We start from the raw sequence: 16,049 nt of genomic DNA, 5'->3' as shown, positions 1-16,049 counted from the left end.
AGCTGGCTGAGTGGAAGTTCTACAACTAGAAGGAAAGAGCAAACAGCATTGAGGGGTGCACAAGCGCTGAAAAACTGAAGTACGGGGGCGCGCGAATCGGGCTGGCGACAGGTGACTGGGAGCGCTGCTTTTTTCAACCCGAAGGGAGACAAGCTCCCCATTACTCCAAACTCCAGTTTCTGGGGAGATGCGGGGGACCCAAACTCCTACGGGGAGAAGCTGGACTGTCTGTCGTGGGTTCGGAAAGGGAGGGTGGTTTGCTTGCAGGGCTGTGCACAGGAATAATTGTTTACTGTGCTGGGGCATGGGACGCAGGGCGGAGCCGCTGAGCCGGCTAACTGGCAGCCATCGCTGTTTGCCACGCCCTAGCCTAGTCACACCCTGAGACCCCGCCCCACACAATCTACAAACCCACCCAAGCTCCAAGCAGCGGCTTTAGCATATGAATGACCTGCCCTATTGCAGCTTAACCTAGCAAACTCGCAGCCCGGGTCAGACAGCTCCAAAACCTCCAAACCCCAAGCAAAGAGGAGAAAACTGTAGTTCTCGCTGTAGCGCCTGCTGGGTGGCCTCAGACAGTAGCTGACCTGCACCCCATTGGAGATCCAGAAGCCAGTGTACCTAGTGGTCAGTGTGAGACACCAGATTTCAACTCCTCACATCCATAAGTGACACATTCAAGAGGCAGACTCAGTGAGCACCAAAGCCCCACTGAAACAAGTCCTGCACCATAAGCGTGTCTCCAGCGCAGCAGTTCTTCCATTATAGACACAGCGGGTCCTCACAGCCAATTGGCCTGGAGGTCAATTCCTCCCAGTGTACCAACAGCAATCAAGGCTTAACTACACCAAGACTTTGCACTCAGCCCACAAAGGGGTGTACCAAGAGTGTCCACCTCAGGTGATTGGGGAGGCTGAGCTACTGGCCCCTATAGGTCACCTACCACACAAAGCCACTCCATCAACACAAGGAAGCAGCAAAATGCGAGACAAAGAAACATGTCATGAATGAAAGAAATGGAGGAAAGCAAACTACTGGACGACATAGAGTTCAGAACCACATTTATAAGGTTACTCAAGAATCTTCTAAAAACCGCTGAGGAACTTATTGAGACCTTCAAGGACCTTAATGAGAATGCCAAAAAAATGGAAAAGGACCAGTCAGAAATTAAGCATACACTGTCTGAAATAAAGAATATACAGAAACTCAACTGTAGATCAATGTACCCCAAGAATCAAACCAAAGATCTGAAATATGAGGAAACAAAAAACACCCAACCAGAAAAACAAAAAGAAAAAATCCAAAAATATGAAGATAGTGTAAGGAGCCTCTGGGACAACTTTAAGCGTACCAACATCTGAATTTTTGGGGTGCCAGAAGAAGAGAGAGAGCAAAATATTGAAAACCTATTAGAAGAAATAATGATAGAAAACTTTCCCTACCTGGTGAAAGAAATAGACTTTCAAGTTCAGGAAGCACACAGAACCCCATACAAGAGAAATCCAAAGAGGACCACACCAAGACACATCATAATTAAAATGCCAAGGGCAAAAGACAAAGAGAGAATCTTGAAAGCAAGAGAAAAACGGTTAGTTACCTACAAGGGAGCACCCATACGACTGTCAGCTGATTTCTCAACAGAAACTATGCAGGCCAGAAGGGAGTGGCAAGAAATATTCAAAGTGATGAACAGCAAGAACCTACAACCAAGATTACTCTACCCAGCAAAGCTATCATTCAGAGTTGAAGGTCAGATAAAGAGCTTCACAGACAAGAAAAAGCTAAAGGAGTTCATCACCACCAAACCAGGCTTACATGAAATGCTGAAGGGTATTCTTTAAGAAGAGGAAGAAGAAGAAAAAGGTAAAGATAAAAATTATGAACAAAATGACATCAAATACATACCTACCAACAAGTGAATCTAAAAATCAAGTGAATAAAAAATCTGAAGAACAGAATGGACTGGTGAATATAATAGAATCAGGGACATAGAAAGGGAGTGGACTGACAATTCTCAGGGGGAAGGGGGTGTGAGGGGTGCAGGAAGAGATTGGACAAAAATCTTACACCTATGGATGAAGACAGTGGCGGGGGGTAAGGGCATGGGGTGGGGTGGGGGAATCAGGTGGAGGGAAGCTATGGGGGAAAAAAAGAGGAACACCTGTAATAATCTGAACAATAAAGATTTATTTAAAAAAAAAAAGAATAGATACAGAGACAAATGGCAGGGAAGTGGGGGTGGAGTTAGAGAGCAACCAAAGGACTTGTATGCATGCATATTAGCATAACCAATGGACACAGACACTTGGGTGGTGGGGCCTTGCCCAGGGTGGGAATGGCTGGGGGTGGGGGAGGTCAAGTGAGGAAAAAGGAGACATATGTAAAACTTTAGACAATAATTTTTTTTTATTAAAATAAATAAAACCACTTACATTTGATGTAATTATTGTTGGTTTTAATCTACTATTTTGTTATTTGTTTTCTATTTGTCCCATATTTTCTTTATTCCTTTTTTCCTCTTTTCATATCTTCTATTGGATTTATTGAGTACTTCTTAATATTCCATTTTATTTTTTATTGGCTCATTAGACATATCTTTTTATTGGGTTTTTTTGCTATGCATCTTTATTACAGTTTGCCTTCACATACTATTATAGCAGATTACATAAAATGTAAGGTATCCTATATAATAAAAGCCTAATATGCTAAGTGTTCGGTCATCCGTTCAACCAATCAGCGTGTAATATGCTAATGATATGCTAAGGTCGCTCAACAGCTCGCTATGATGTGCACTGACCACCTGGGGGCAGACGCTTCAACTGGTAGGTTAGCTTGCTGCTGGGGTCCAACCAATCAGGACTGAGTGAGATGGGCTGGACACACCTTGGAGCCCTCCCACGGTCCCATCATGGCTGGCCAACCTCCCACATCCCTCCCCAGCCCTGATCGTGGTGGGGTCCCTCAGCCTAGCCTGCACCCTCTCACAATCTGGGACCCCTTGGGGAATGTCAGAGAGCCGGTTCCAGCTTAATCCCGCAGGCCAGGCCGAGGGACCCCACTGGTGCATGAATTTGTGCACTGGGCTTCTAGTACTTTAATAACAGAATACATCTATTTCCCTGTTCCTATCCTATTCTGCATATATTATTAATCCCAAAATATACTTTTATTACTTTTGCTCTTAACAGCACATCGTCTTTCAAAAAATTTTAAAATTAGAGGAAGCTAATTTATATTTACAGGTGTATTATCCAGTGCTCTTTACATTCCTTTGAGTCGGTGCAGGCTTCCATTTGATCATTTTCCATCTGCCTGAATGACTTCCTTTAACTTTCTATGTAATGCCTGCCTACTAGTGAAACATTCTCTTGGATATTTGTTTGAAGATATCTGTATTTCATCTTCAGTTTTGAAGGATATTTTCACTAAATATGCAGTTCTAGATTGACAGATTTTTTTTCTTTCAGCATTTTAAAGATTCATTATGTTTGGCTAGCACAGTTTCCAATGAAAAATCCTCAGACAGTCTTATCTTTTTAAAGTATCTATTTTTTACTGGCTGTTTTTAAGACTTTATCTTTATTTCTGTTCTTGCAATTTGAGTATGAATTATCTTGATGTGGTTTTCTTTGCGTTTATCTTTTCCTTTATTGATCTTTGCTTGTAGGTTTATAGTTTTCTTCATACTGAAAAAATCTTGGCCATTGTATCTTCACATATTTTTCCAAGCCTTTCTTCTTTTGGTATGCAATTACACATATGTTAGATGATGTGATATAGTCTTGCAGATTACTAAGATTATTTATTATATTCATTCAGTTTTTTTGTCACTCTGGCAATACTTTGGATATTTAAAATGCCTTTTCTTTATATTCACTAATCTTTTCTTCTATAGGGTTGAATTTGTTGTTCAACCCATCAAGTGAAATTTTCCTTTCAGAGAATATATTATTATGTTCTAGGCTCTTTAGTTTTTAAAATATCCTCTGTTTCCCTCCTTATTATGTTCATGTTTTTATTTAAATATTTGGGTGTGGGGTTTTTTTATTGATTGATTTTGAGAGAAAGAGACAGAGACATCAATTTATTGTTCCACTTATTTATGCATTCATTGGTTGATTCTTGTATGTGCCCTGACTGGGGATTGAATGTGTAACCTTCGCATATCAGAATGACACTCTTAACTAACTGAACTACCTGATAAGGGCTGGGTGTATTTTTAATAACTATTTAAGTCTTTGTCTACTGATTTTACTATCTGTCATTTCTAGGTTTAACTCTATTGACTGATTTTTCTCCTGCTTACAACTCACATAGTCTTTCTTTTTCTCATGTCTGGTTATCTTTTATCGGATGCTGGACATTATAAAAGTTAAGTTGAATGCTGGATTATCTTGACTTCTTTTAAAAAATATTGGACTTTTTTTAGGAAGCTGTTAAGTTACTTGTAGATAATCAGTTTGATCCATTTGTGGCTTGTTTCAAACTTTGTTAGAGCAAATTTAAAGTTGACTTTACTCCAAGACTAGTTTAACCCCATAACTGTGGCCTTCCTGGATGTTCTGTGAGAACTCTCCATTCTGACCGATCAGAGATCGAAAATCTCTAAGCTCTGTGTGAGCTTTAGGAATTGTTTATCTTAAAGCTCACCAATCACTTTGTACTTGGTCTTATAGAACTTAACCCTACACATGCACAGCTAAGTAGCAGCAGCAGACTCCGATGAACCCATGTAGCTCTCTGGACTTCTGCATGCGCCCTCCTCCTATCTAGTGGTCTGCCCCGGCAACCTCCAGCTGCTCAGCCTTCCCAGACTCCAATCTTTGTCTCCTCGATTCACAATACTGCTGTGCTGTGCTCGACTCCCTTTCCCGGTGTCCAGGCCTAGAATGTGCCTCCAGGAAGAAAGCGATGGTTGTGGGGTTTACCCCTTTGTTTCCCTTCCCTTCCCAGTCACAGTCCTGTGCTTCTTGTTTCCCAGCATCCTAACAGTTTTCTCCATATTCTGTCCAGTTTTCTAGCTGTTTACTGTAGCAGATGAAGTATGGTCCCAGCTACCCCACCACAGTCCCAGTGGAAATCATGAATTTTATTTATGCTTCACAAATTTATGTCTTTATTTTGATGTAATATGTAGAGATTTTCAAGTTGGAAAGTTCTGTAAATATTCTAAATTTTAAAAATTAAACTAAATTAAATCTAAGTATTGTAGTAATATCTGGCACCAGAACTGTATTCAGTCTTTGAAGAAACTTCAAATGGGTGCCTACAAAACTTTTAGTAGAAAATAATGCATTATAATCTGAGCTTTGTACTGTTTAAAGAATTTGGGAAGCATCCTTTTATTTAATCCTGTTTATTCCAAAACTTATACTATTATATTTTAAAGAAATGTATCTTTATGAGATTTGGACTTGCCTTAAAAAGAGGAATCTCCTAATTTTCTTCCCTCCAAATCACCTTCCTGGAAATCATGGATGTATGAATTTTCACCATTAGTGATGGGGAATGGAAAATAAAGGGATGAAAGTCTCTTTTGAATTATGATGTGAAGTGCCTGGCAAGAAAAGGGTACTATATTAAGATGATTGGGGGGGGGGGAGTGGATATCTATAATACTTTCAACAATAAAGATAAAAAAATTTTAAAAGATGACTAGCAGCCATTGACACCTTTGTGAAAATTGGTTGGTTGATTGGTTCTTTTCCAATAGGGTTTTAATCCCGAGATTTTGATGGGAGTTGCATAGAGAAAGTGGACCAACACAATGGGCTCTTTGACAAGGAAGAGGCCTAGAGAAGCAGAGGGGAACTGAGTGCTTGTGAAGGCTGAAGGGATAGCCAAGCACACACGGAAGCAGTGAGGTTGAAACTACAGCAACAGTAAAACAATTCTGCTCATTTCTAAATTATTATTTTTTTTTCATCTGTTATTCTATACCTATTCAGGCCATATTGTAGATGACTATTGGAAAAGGGTATTTTTCTATAGTAATGATAGCTATGAAAATAAGACTTGGATTCAAATAGCTAACCCTAACTTAATTTATGTATGATGTTAAATGTAAGTCAATACCATGCTGAGAGTAAAATTATTCAAAAATGTCTAGGGGACAGTTTGTATGATAAATTAGCTATAATTTTTCTACCATGCTCAATCAGAGTTTTTAGATGTAATTGAAAAGTTCAGAAATTCTGTGACTTAAGTTCAAATACATAGTAAAAGCCTTGAAGGTTGATAAATAAATTTTATTTCTTCAATTATTCAAGCAATTACACAATTTCTCATTATTCTTTAGAGTATTGATTCTGCCCTATTTCGCTGTTACAAGGTCTAGGCTTTTTATACACCACCATCTGGTCTCACTTTAAATTCAGCATTGGTCATTTCAAGTGGCCCAGAATGCTTCCCGGGTCCAAGGACTCCCACTGCATTCTGCAGTCCCTCCCCACTTTCCCAGGTGACGATTCATGTTCTTGCCTCACTCCTCGAGTCTCCCAACAGTCTCTTCTGCCCTCCTCCTGCTAACCTGATGAACCGTTCCTTCTGCTTCATGGAGAAGATGGAATTAATCTGAAGTTCCCACCACTGCTGCAGGGGTGGTACCTGTATTTCCCAGCAAAGGCCCTCTTCTCCCCTGCACTCTCCATCCCACGATCTTTCCTTCCTCAAGGACATGTCTCCAGTGAGTCCCTGGCATCATCTATTTTCCCCTCTCTCCTGGCAGATCTTTCCCGTTAGCTTGTATGCTGTTAGTTCTCTCATCTCACAAAAACAACAACAACAAAACAAGTCAGCCCTGCCTTTGCCCACTTCCCCTGCAGCTTCCAGCCCGTTTCTCTCCTTCCCTTTGTAACAAAACCCTGAACAAAGTGTCTGTATCTGCTCCAGTTCCTCCCTCTCTCAGGCTCCCTCTAATCTAGCTTTCCTCCTTGCCACTACACAAAATTGCTTCTATCCAAATCACCAATGTCCCCCACATGCTCAAGCCATGTGGTCATTTCCCCGTCCTCCCTGTGCACCAGCTCTCTGTAGCATCTGACACAGTGGAATACTCCTTGAAACACTGTCTTTATGTGGCTCCAGGATTCCATCCTATCCTGACCTCTTATCTCTCTGGCCATTATTTGCTTTCTTGACATTGGCAGGCCCAGGGCTCAGTATACTTGTACTTCCGTTTTTATAGACCCTCGATGCCTTAAGATGTCATCCAGTAGCACAGTCCTATACACCATTTATATGCTGGTGTATACTTAGCCTAGACCTCTCCCCTGAACTCCAGACTGGAATGTCCACATGTTCACTTCAACACTACATGCCCAATAGGCATCTCCAACTTCATGTGTCCGAAACTCATCTGAATCTTCCTCCCAAAACCTGTTCCACCAAGATTTTGATGTAAGGTAATGATGACACCCCATTCTTCTCGTTTCTTGGGACAACTATCTTGAAGTCACCCTTGATTCACTTCTTTTTATCATACAGCATAGCCAGTTATGAGAATAGTGGCCAGAACCTCCTTGGAGACGAAGGACCCAGCCCGGGTTGGAAGGGCCTACTCCGTGCCTGCACAGGGCCGGGAAGGCCCAGTCAAGGGCATGTCACTGTGAGGCTTCCAAACACTCAGGGTAAAGGGAGGGGCCCAAGGTGCCCAGAGAGCGGAAAGCAGGTCACATGCAAGAAAATCAGACCTCGAGTGGCAAAGGACACAATCACACTGTACGTGGCTTATTCTGGCAAGGCCACCCTGCCTCCAGGACATGGACATTGTTTGATTAGGTACATTTGTCACTTCAAGAAATCGTTCTTGTGTGTTAGGCAGAGTGGGGGCTCAAGTCAGCTCAGTGAATCTGGAAATCTCCTATCTGCCTGTCTGGGAACATCTATTTCTTTCCTCTTTAAACTAAGGGCAAGAGTGTTACATTTCCTCCTGCTCCACTCCCTCCCCCTTCCTTTTCCTGCTCCTTCTCCTTTGTTTCTTCTCCCCTTCCCCACTTTACCTTCTGAGCCTTCACACTTGCTCTGTGTCTATTTCTGTCTCTCCTTCTCCCTTTCTCTGTCTCTCCACAGAAGTCTGTGTTTGTCTAATAATTGGCAGGAGAGGTCTTTTTTTTTTTTTTTTTTCCTTTTGCTCTTTGCTTTTTAAGTGATGAATAGTTGGCGCTGGATCAAAGACAAGCCCTGTGGTTTTCTGGCTGCTCCAGAGGGCGGTGCAGCTGGCAGCCAGCCCAGCTGCTGGTGATAGGCATGTGCAAGATACCAAGCTCACAGGTCACTGTGTGTGTGTTCACGTCCGTGTGTCTTTCAGGCCAATAGCAGACTGAAGCAGATTGAGAAGGAGTACACCCAGAAGCTTGCCAAATCTTCACAGGTAAGAACGTTGGAAGAGAAAAACAAAACGAGAAGAACATATGCATAAAAGCATTTGTATGTTAGAATTAAACTTCATTCTCTCCAGTTCCTCACAGATTAGTTTCATGGTTTTGATGGGTACATAGATAAGTAATATATGCTTTTAATATTTTTTATTAAAAAACTTTTTAAATTGAACCATGTGAACACTCACTCACATGTGGTAGAACCAGCCCGTGCACTTGAGCAAGCCCAGGCCAAAGCATATTTCACGAGGGCGGGAGGCACACGCCTACATCTGTGATGTCAGCAGTTTGATACCATCTGTGCTTTTTTTGCAATATTCCATTTTGCTGCAGTAAAGACAGCTTAACAACAGAATTCAAAATGGCAAGTGTCTGCATTAAATTAGCAGCTCAACTGTTGACTTCTTTTGGGAAAAAGAAGAAGAAGTCCCTCCACTCACAGCTTGCTGTGTGTTGTTACTTTTGTAGTTTTGGTCTGAAAAGGCCAATAATTGATGCCTGTCTCTACTTGACATGATGCTTACAGTGCTCTCTGCACGAGTTGTGACAAGGCCGTCCCAGAGCAGCACCCAGGGAATCCCAGGCATTCTTTAGTGGTATGAATAATTCTAACTAAATAAATACTAACTTCTATTTTAGTTTTGTGGCATCATAACTAATGACTTTGTAACTCAACTTTTCTTAATGTATACAGTGAAACGTGGCAGTAAACTGAAATGCATGTACCATTTTATGAGTTACCACACAATTGATAGTAACAGCAACACGACAACAAAAGGATACTAATATCAAGAATTTTATGGGGCTCTAACCATATTGACTCATTCTGCCTTCATTCATAATAACACTGAGACTAGGAATTATTATTAGTTTTCCAGTTGAGGAAACTAAGGTTCAGGAAAGTAAGGTCACATAACTAGCAAATGACTAAGCCAGGATCCAACCTGGATCTGACTGCCCCAGCCTGACCCACTCCCTCACATTTTTTATATCACAAAATTTTGGTGGTGATGATCATGAAATTTCTTAAATTCTACAATTATTTTGAAAATGTGCATATGTCATAATTTTACATCCCATTAGGAAATCAAAAGTCTTCAAGTGAAGGCTCATCTGTGCTTATTTAAAAAGATGATGGTTGCACTAGCCAGTTTGGTTCAGTGGTTAGAGCGCTGGTCTGCAGACTGAAGGGCTGCGGGTTTGATTCCCATCAAAGGCTTGTACCTTTGGCTGCAGTCGCAGTCCCTGGGCCCTCATCAGGATGCGTGTGGGAAGTGACCAATCGATGTGTCTCTCTCACATCACTGTTTCTCTCTCCCTGTTTCTCCCCTCCCTTCCACTCTCTCTAAAAATCAATGGGAAAAATATCCTTGGGTGAGGATTGAAAAAAAAAAAAATGATGATTGTCTTGACTGCCCTTATTCCAGACCTTCCTTGAGAAAAAAACATGGGGAATATCCTTTATAATCCATTGAGAAAAAAATCTTATAATCAAAAGAAATCTTATTACTCTGAAAGTTAAAGTTTAAACTGAAATAATGGAAACCGCCCAGCTGGCATGCCTCACATCCTGCTGATTTTGCTTTATGTTAAATGGGGGAGGCAGACCGAAAGTGAGATAGAAGATAGCTGACAGAATGCTTCCATGATGGGAGTGTAACCAGGGGTGTTTAAGTTTATCTGAAGGAATGTGTGAAGAAGGCCGATTAGTTGGTATTAAAGCAAATTAAATGGAAGTGAGTGTGGAAGATCACCTCAGCTCCCCAGGGCAGCAGACCTGAATTGGAATTCCAGCCCTACCACTTCCTTGACCTTGAGCGAGTTACCTGCCCTCTCTGGAATTCAGTTTGCTCATTTGTAAAATGGGGAGTAATGCTTACCTCAGAGGATTAAGTAACACAACACCACAAAGTGCTTAGCGCAGAGCCTGTACCTAGTAAAGCATTTAACCACTTTTAGCTCTTACAATGATAGTGTGAAACGTGCAATGAGAAAGGAAAAGAGGGAGCAAAGAAGGGAAAGGGTATGGAAAGGGCAAAACATTATTTATTTTAATTAGTTTATTTTGGGGTGTTTGCTCATTGATTAAACTCTCCTTCCAAAATTTGGAGAGGTAAAGGGTTGCTGAATATTTTCCCAAAGACATGAAGGCGGAGGAGGAAGAAGAGGAGGAAAAACCAACTAGTAACAACTGTCATGTCCTCTGACCATCATTTCATAAATGAAAGGCCAGTGCAACACCAAGTCAGAAAAAACCTTCGAAAGGGTCTAGTAACATAGTAAGAGAGAGTCCATCCTTCTCATAAAAGATAGGATGACCACCTCACATTGGCAGTATTTATTTGCCCACCTCTGAATATGAGAAACATTGGTTGATGATCCAGTCAGTTCAGAGAAACAGATGATTTAAAAATAAACATTGTAAAACAGAACCATGGATTGACTTTTTCTGTTTTCCAGTTTGTTTACTGGATTCTCTAATTCAATGTCTAAGCTGAGGCGAATGCAGTAACAAATTTGCTTAACTTTATTAAATTTTTAACAAACTCTCCAAAAAAAAAAAAAAAAGTAATAAGATGAATGCCTTAGTAATGAATTGGTAACCAGGAACTCATCAGTTACATTGGAAAACATTTTAAACATGTTCCTCCCTTAAAGGAAGTTACTTAATCTTTAAGATTTTATCAAGCGTTTAGGACCTACTAGACCATGTACACCAAACCCTTTGTGTATCCAGGACTGTACCCCTTTGGGATTCTCAGTGCCCACCAGGATGGTGTTCCCGTCATCGCTGGGCACACTTCCAGGATCGTTCTATCGGAGTCATGTATTTATTCTTTTTATCTTAATATTACATATTAGCCTCCCTTTTCAATTCTAATGCTGGTTCCCACTCAACTGACTTACTTGGTCAAAGAAAGATATTGCCATCTGCAGGGGTAGACGTGGTGGTGGAGAAAACTAAAGCTGGATGCCAGCACCCACCCTCTGCCAGGGACCGGCTTCCCCACTACCCACACTTGCTCCCGCATACCTCTGCAGGTCAGTGCCTGGGCCTGCTCCGCATGGCCCACATCCCAGCCTTCCTGTCACTCTCCAGGGTGACAACCCAGAATGCAAAAGGTGTCAAGGAGCCCCTCTTCCACTTAGTTTATGAGGATCTTCCATGTTCGCTGAACCTTCCCAAGGATGCCTTGTCTTGTCTATTGTATTTTAAAGAAGAGCTTTATAGAAATCTCCAACTCTACTATGACCTGAAAAACAGTTAAGTGAGTTAAAGATAAAATCTTAACCTCTGTTTAGAATCCTGTTATTTTTACGACCTAATAAGACCACTAACATTAACTCAAAGTATTAATTACTCAATAATCATTATTAACTATGATAGCTTTCATGGAATAGGATGCTTACAGTATCAGCCCCAGAGAGCTCTCCTTTTGCTTTCCAAAATGTTAATTTTTAATACTCTAATTCACTTCCTTCTCTGAAGCTAATGCGGGTACACCTTTAGTTGAATGGTGGCATTTTGTTCTATGGTTTTTAATTATGACTCAACCCAAACTGGTGGGGTTTAATTAGGATTGTATAGATTAGTTTTCATTTTTCTTGGAAATTTTTCTATGAAAGGCTAACTTATCTCAATATGCTATTTCAAGTAATTATTTTTTTATTTACTCTGATTATAATTCTACTTAAGTATTTATTGGGTCCCAGTTATGTGCCCTGAGCTAAGGTGAAAATAGCCTATTCTCTTATACTCTGTGTCTAAGGAATTTTGTTCCTTACCCAAAGCTTATTAATCTAGTTAGTATGATTACTATCTTAAAGCAAATCTCAAATCAGTTTTTAAAAATTATCTATATTTTAGTCACGTCTCTGTAGCCATCTTATCTATCAGTCTACCAACCAATTTATCTGTTTATCTGTCCAAGGTGTTTCAACTGGAATGTTTTGACACTCTCCCTATATCATCTTCATAAGTTTTCAAATTAACTTTCCAAAGGCAGTCTCATTATTTTCCCCCAAATAATTTCATTATTCCCCCCAAAAATGTAAGGTTTCATTTCCCACACCAAAGCAAGCATGCTTTGCTAGTGGTTCCTTCCAAACTTTGCATTTCTTTCTTTCTGATGTGCTCTTGTTGTAAATCTTCTGAATATGAGAGATCCCTCTTTCACACCCTTGTCATTTGAAGAACCCAGAAATATTTTTATCTTCCATTATAAAGCTAATCTGAATCTTACTTTTTTTTTAAAAGAAATGAAATTACTCTGTACTTTAAAAATGCATTGCATGATTGTGATGAAAGATATATGAATCTATACCCGCGATAAAATTGCATGGAACAAATACACACAGGCACACACATCCAACACACAATGAACACATTACAGAATTAAACTCACCACTTCTGCAAAGTTGTAGTTTACTCAGCTTGAAACACTGCAATAGTCATTGAAAGAGTAAGTTATTTTTGCTATTTGGCCCCATGTTCTTATAAAATACCAATCCCAAGTTTCATGTTGGGCCAAGGAAATCTGGCTCTTTCTTATCTCCGGCTCCTCTGGCTCTGTGACTATGAGTGAGTTCATTACTCTGTGCCTCAGTTTTTGACATTTACTGTAAAAATTTAACCTTCCCTGTTTCATAGAAGTGCTATGAGAATTAATGGAACTGATGCCAGAATGGAAACACTTCATCAAAATTCAAGAAACAGATGAAAACATCTTCATTCTCAGTAAATGAATTCCCCAAGTCACAGCAGAAGGGTCAAGTTTGCATTTAAAAATATGACTGTACTGCTATTATGTGTTTTGTCATTTCTTTCACAATTGTCTTAATATTTGATTCTGTACAAATTTTAAATGTTAAACTTTGTTACAGTGAATTAGCTCCTTCTAAAAGCATAAGTACCCCACATTTTATTGTAAATGTGCTATTATTTCTGTCAGTAGTAACAACTAATATTGCTATAGGACTTGGCTTCTGGGACACTCCAGACACTTTCTATTTATTGCCTTAAAATGCTGTGAACTAGTTTTGTCATCTAATAATCACTGGGAAAACGGAGTTTCAAGGAAGATCACTAACTTCTCCAGTGTTTCCCATCAGCCAGCCCTTCTCCCACAGAACCAACAGAATTCTGTGCTAACCCAGGACTAGGGTTCTTTCTTTTATTAGAAGGAACCGCCATTTCCTGCTTTGGAAAGTCATCACTACTGAATTTGAAAGGAAATGGATACATCTAAACCAAAGGAAGAGTCAGCCCATTAAATTCAAAGCTCCCTGGTCAGATGATTGCTTTGAGAACTGGGAGGGAACCCAGTCATAGAGAGAACCAGTTCTCAAGTGTAGAGAATACTCCAGGAGTCTCTGAAATGACACTGTTTGGACCAAAATCAACTTTCATGGCTATATTAGCACTTAGGAAGAAAGCAACCTTTTTGGAACTGTGTCATCATAAACGTCTCTTCAATCCCAAAACCTTGTTCAAAGTAGCCTGGTTTGAGGAACCAATTAGAGCAGCAATTGCTCTGGCTGTGCATGGTTCACGTCCTGCCTCCTCCTTGTTGGATGTCATCTTCAACAATGTAAAATATTGACCTCTTTCTGTGCCTCTGTTTCTCCATGAATAGATGATGGGCAATAATAATGTCTCCATAGGAACTTACAGTGCTTAGCACAGTGCTCAGACGTTGGTGAATACTCAAAAACTGCTGTGTAGAATTAGGTAACCATGGAGAATGAACTCTTCCTTATTTTCTTTGGTTATTACAGTTCAAAGTATTAGGCAAGGCAAATAGCTTTCTTCTTTCCAATAAGTATATTTCTCAGTAAAATAAGATCTGACGCATTTCATATATTTGAGATCACAGATGTTCTTTCTGTTGATGAATAAATATTGTGGAATGTTATCGTGGAAATGTCTTCCAAATATATTTGGTTCAGCTGTTATTCACCATTCACCGTTTTATTACAGTCTTTTATTGGGTGGAATTTCATGCATTATAGTGTGTGATATGTTAATTGGAAATACTGAGTTTGTGAAGCAGAGTCTTGCCAATCCCATTCTTTTGTTAAGCTAAATGCATATGAAGTAGACGCCTCTCGCTGAAGAATGCAAGTGATAGCATGCTGTTCTCATTTTAGACCATCTCCGAGCTCCAGACAGCCATTTCCTCCCTGAAAGAAGAGAGCAGCCGGCAGCAGCTCGCTGCGGAAAGACGGCTGCAGGATGTTACCCAGAAGTTTGAAGATGAGAAGAAGCAGCTGATTAGAGATAATGACCGAGCAATCAAGGTAATCAGAAGACTTCAGTAACCAGTGGTCCCAGCTGCTGCAATGTAATTAAAAGGGGGCAGATGCGTGCAGGTATCTGGCTTGTCCACACAGCCTGCAGTCATCCCACTCACTGGCCACCTTTGATGTGTCCGGTGACTCAGGCCGCTTCCCTCTGAGAGGTCACATGCCAGCATAAAAAGTCATTTTTGGCAAACCCGCTCCATTCACATTGAACACATTGGAAAACCAAACAGTGCTCTTTCTTGAGAACCACGTTGGAACAGTCTCCTGAGATTAGGATGACTCTTTCAGCCCACGACTGCTGGCTAATAAATTCAGAAGTCAGCTTCCAATTGACATCCTATTCTCTGCCCACATCCTCTCATTATGCATTTGTGTGATGAGAAACAACCTGTTTGAGGTTTGGAATGCCAACTATTTGATGTGCTGGGATGGTATGCTGAGTACCTAGGTGGTTTCCAAACGGCTTCAGACACACCTTTCGTAGCAACAGACACCCCCTGCACTCTGGTTCCTGGGTGATGGGCAGTCCGATCTCCAAGTGGCATTTCCTTGGCTCCGTAGCAATGAGTATTCCTGTGTGTGTCCGCCTCATGCGGTGTTTAATCTGCGAGGACAAGCATCTGGAAACCTTTATAAATAAGATTTAAAAGAGAACAAAATTTTTTTTAAAGAATTCTTAGCAAAGGATAGTTTTTTGGTGACTTTACTTTGTTAGAGCAATGCTTAAAGCACGTAGAGTAATCACACAAAGCAAAGAAACATTTGGGTTTTATCACTGCCCTTTTCTGCCTAACACCCATCTTGCTTTCTGTAGCCCATTGTAGACGATCTGAGTAATTTAGGGAAATGTTAGTGTTAATGTAAGTTGCTTTCTTATATATAGACTAGAGGCCCGGTGCATGAGATCTGTGCACTGGAGGGGGGCGGGGGTGGTCCCTCAGCCTGGCCTGCACCCTCTCGCAGTCTGGGACCAGCAGACATCCCTCTGGCGGTCCAGGCTTTCGCAGTCCAGGACCCCTCGCTCCTTACCGCCCACCTGCAGCGGAGGTGGGAGAAGCTCCCACCATCACGCTGCGCTTGTCAGCGCGAGCCCAGATTCTGGCTGAGAAGTGCTCCCCCTGTGGGAGAGCATGATCACCAGGGGGCAGCTCCTGCAATGGGCGTCTGCCCCCTGGTGGTCAGTGCACATCATAGCGACCAGTCATTCCACCATTCGGTCAATTTAGGCTTTTATTATATAGGATACTCTTTAAGCCTGGGCAACCCTGAATAGAGTAAAAAACATTTAAGGTATGGACAAAACCTTGGAGGCCGTTACATCCAGCCTCCTCACTTTAGAAGAAAGGACTTATTTTATTTTATTAT

The 16,049-nt window shown here is 40.9% G+C and overlaps 1 protein-coding gene across 2 annotated transcripts in view; it reads left to right on the top strand.

The window, feature by feature from the left end:
* CEP112 (centrosomal protein 112) overlaps nucleotides 1-16,049 on the top strand; it is a 329,147-nt gene that overhangs the window by 241,876 nt on the left and 71,222 nt on the right. For both annotated transcript variants that reach the window (XM_080679644.1, XM_080679645.1), the window contains 2 exons: nucleotides 8,309-8,371; nucleotides 14,529-14,678. In XM_080679644.1, coding sequence (XP_080535770.1) covers nucleotides 8,309-8,371; nucleotides 14,529-14,678 — 213 coding nt within the window. The remainder of the gene's footprint in view (nucleotides 1-8,308; nucleotides 8,372-14,528; nucleotides 14,679-16,049) is intronic.

The sequence above is a fragment of the Plecotus auritus genome (genome assembly GCF_963455305.1).
Source record: "Plecotus auritus genome assembly, chromosome: 7".
Classification (NCBI taxonomy): Eukaryota; Metazoa; Chordata; class Mammalia; order Chiroptera; family Vespertilionidae; genus Plecotus; species Plecotus auritus.
The sequence above is the reverse complement of the archived record's forward strand: the minus strand, read 5'-3'. Positions and strand labels throughout refer to the sequence as shown.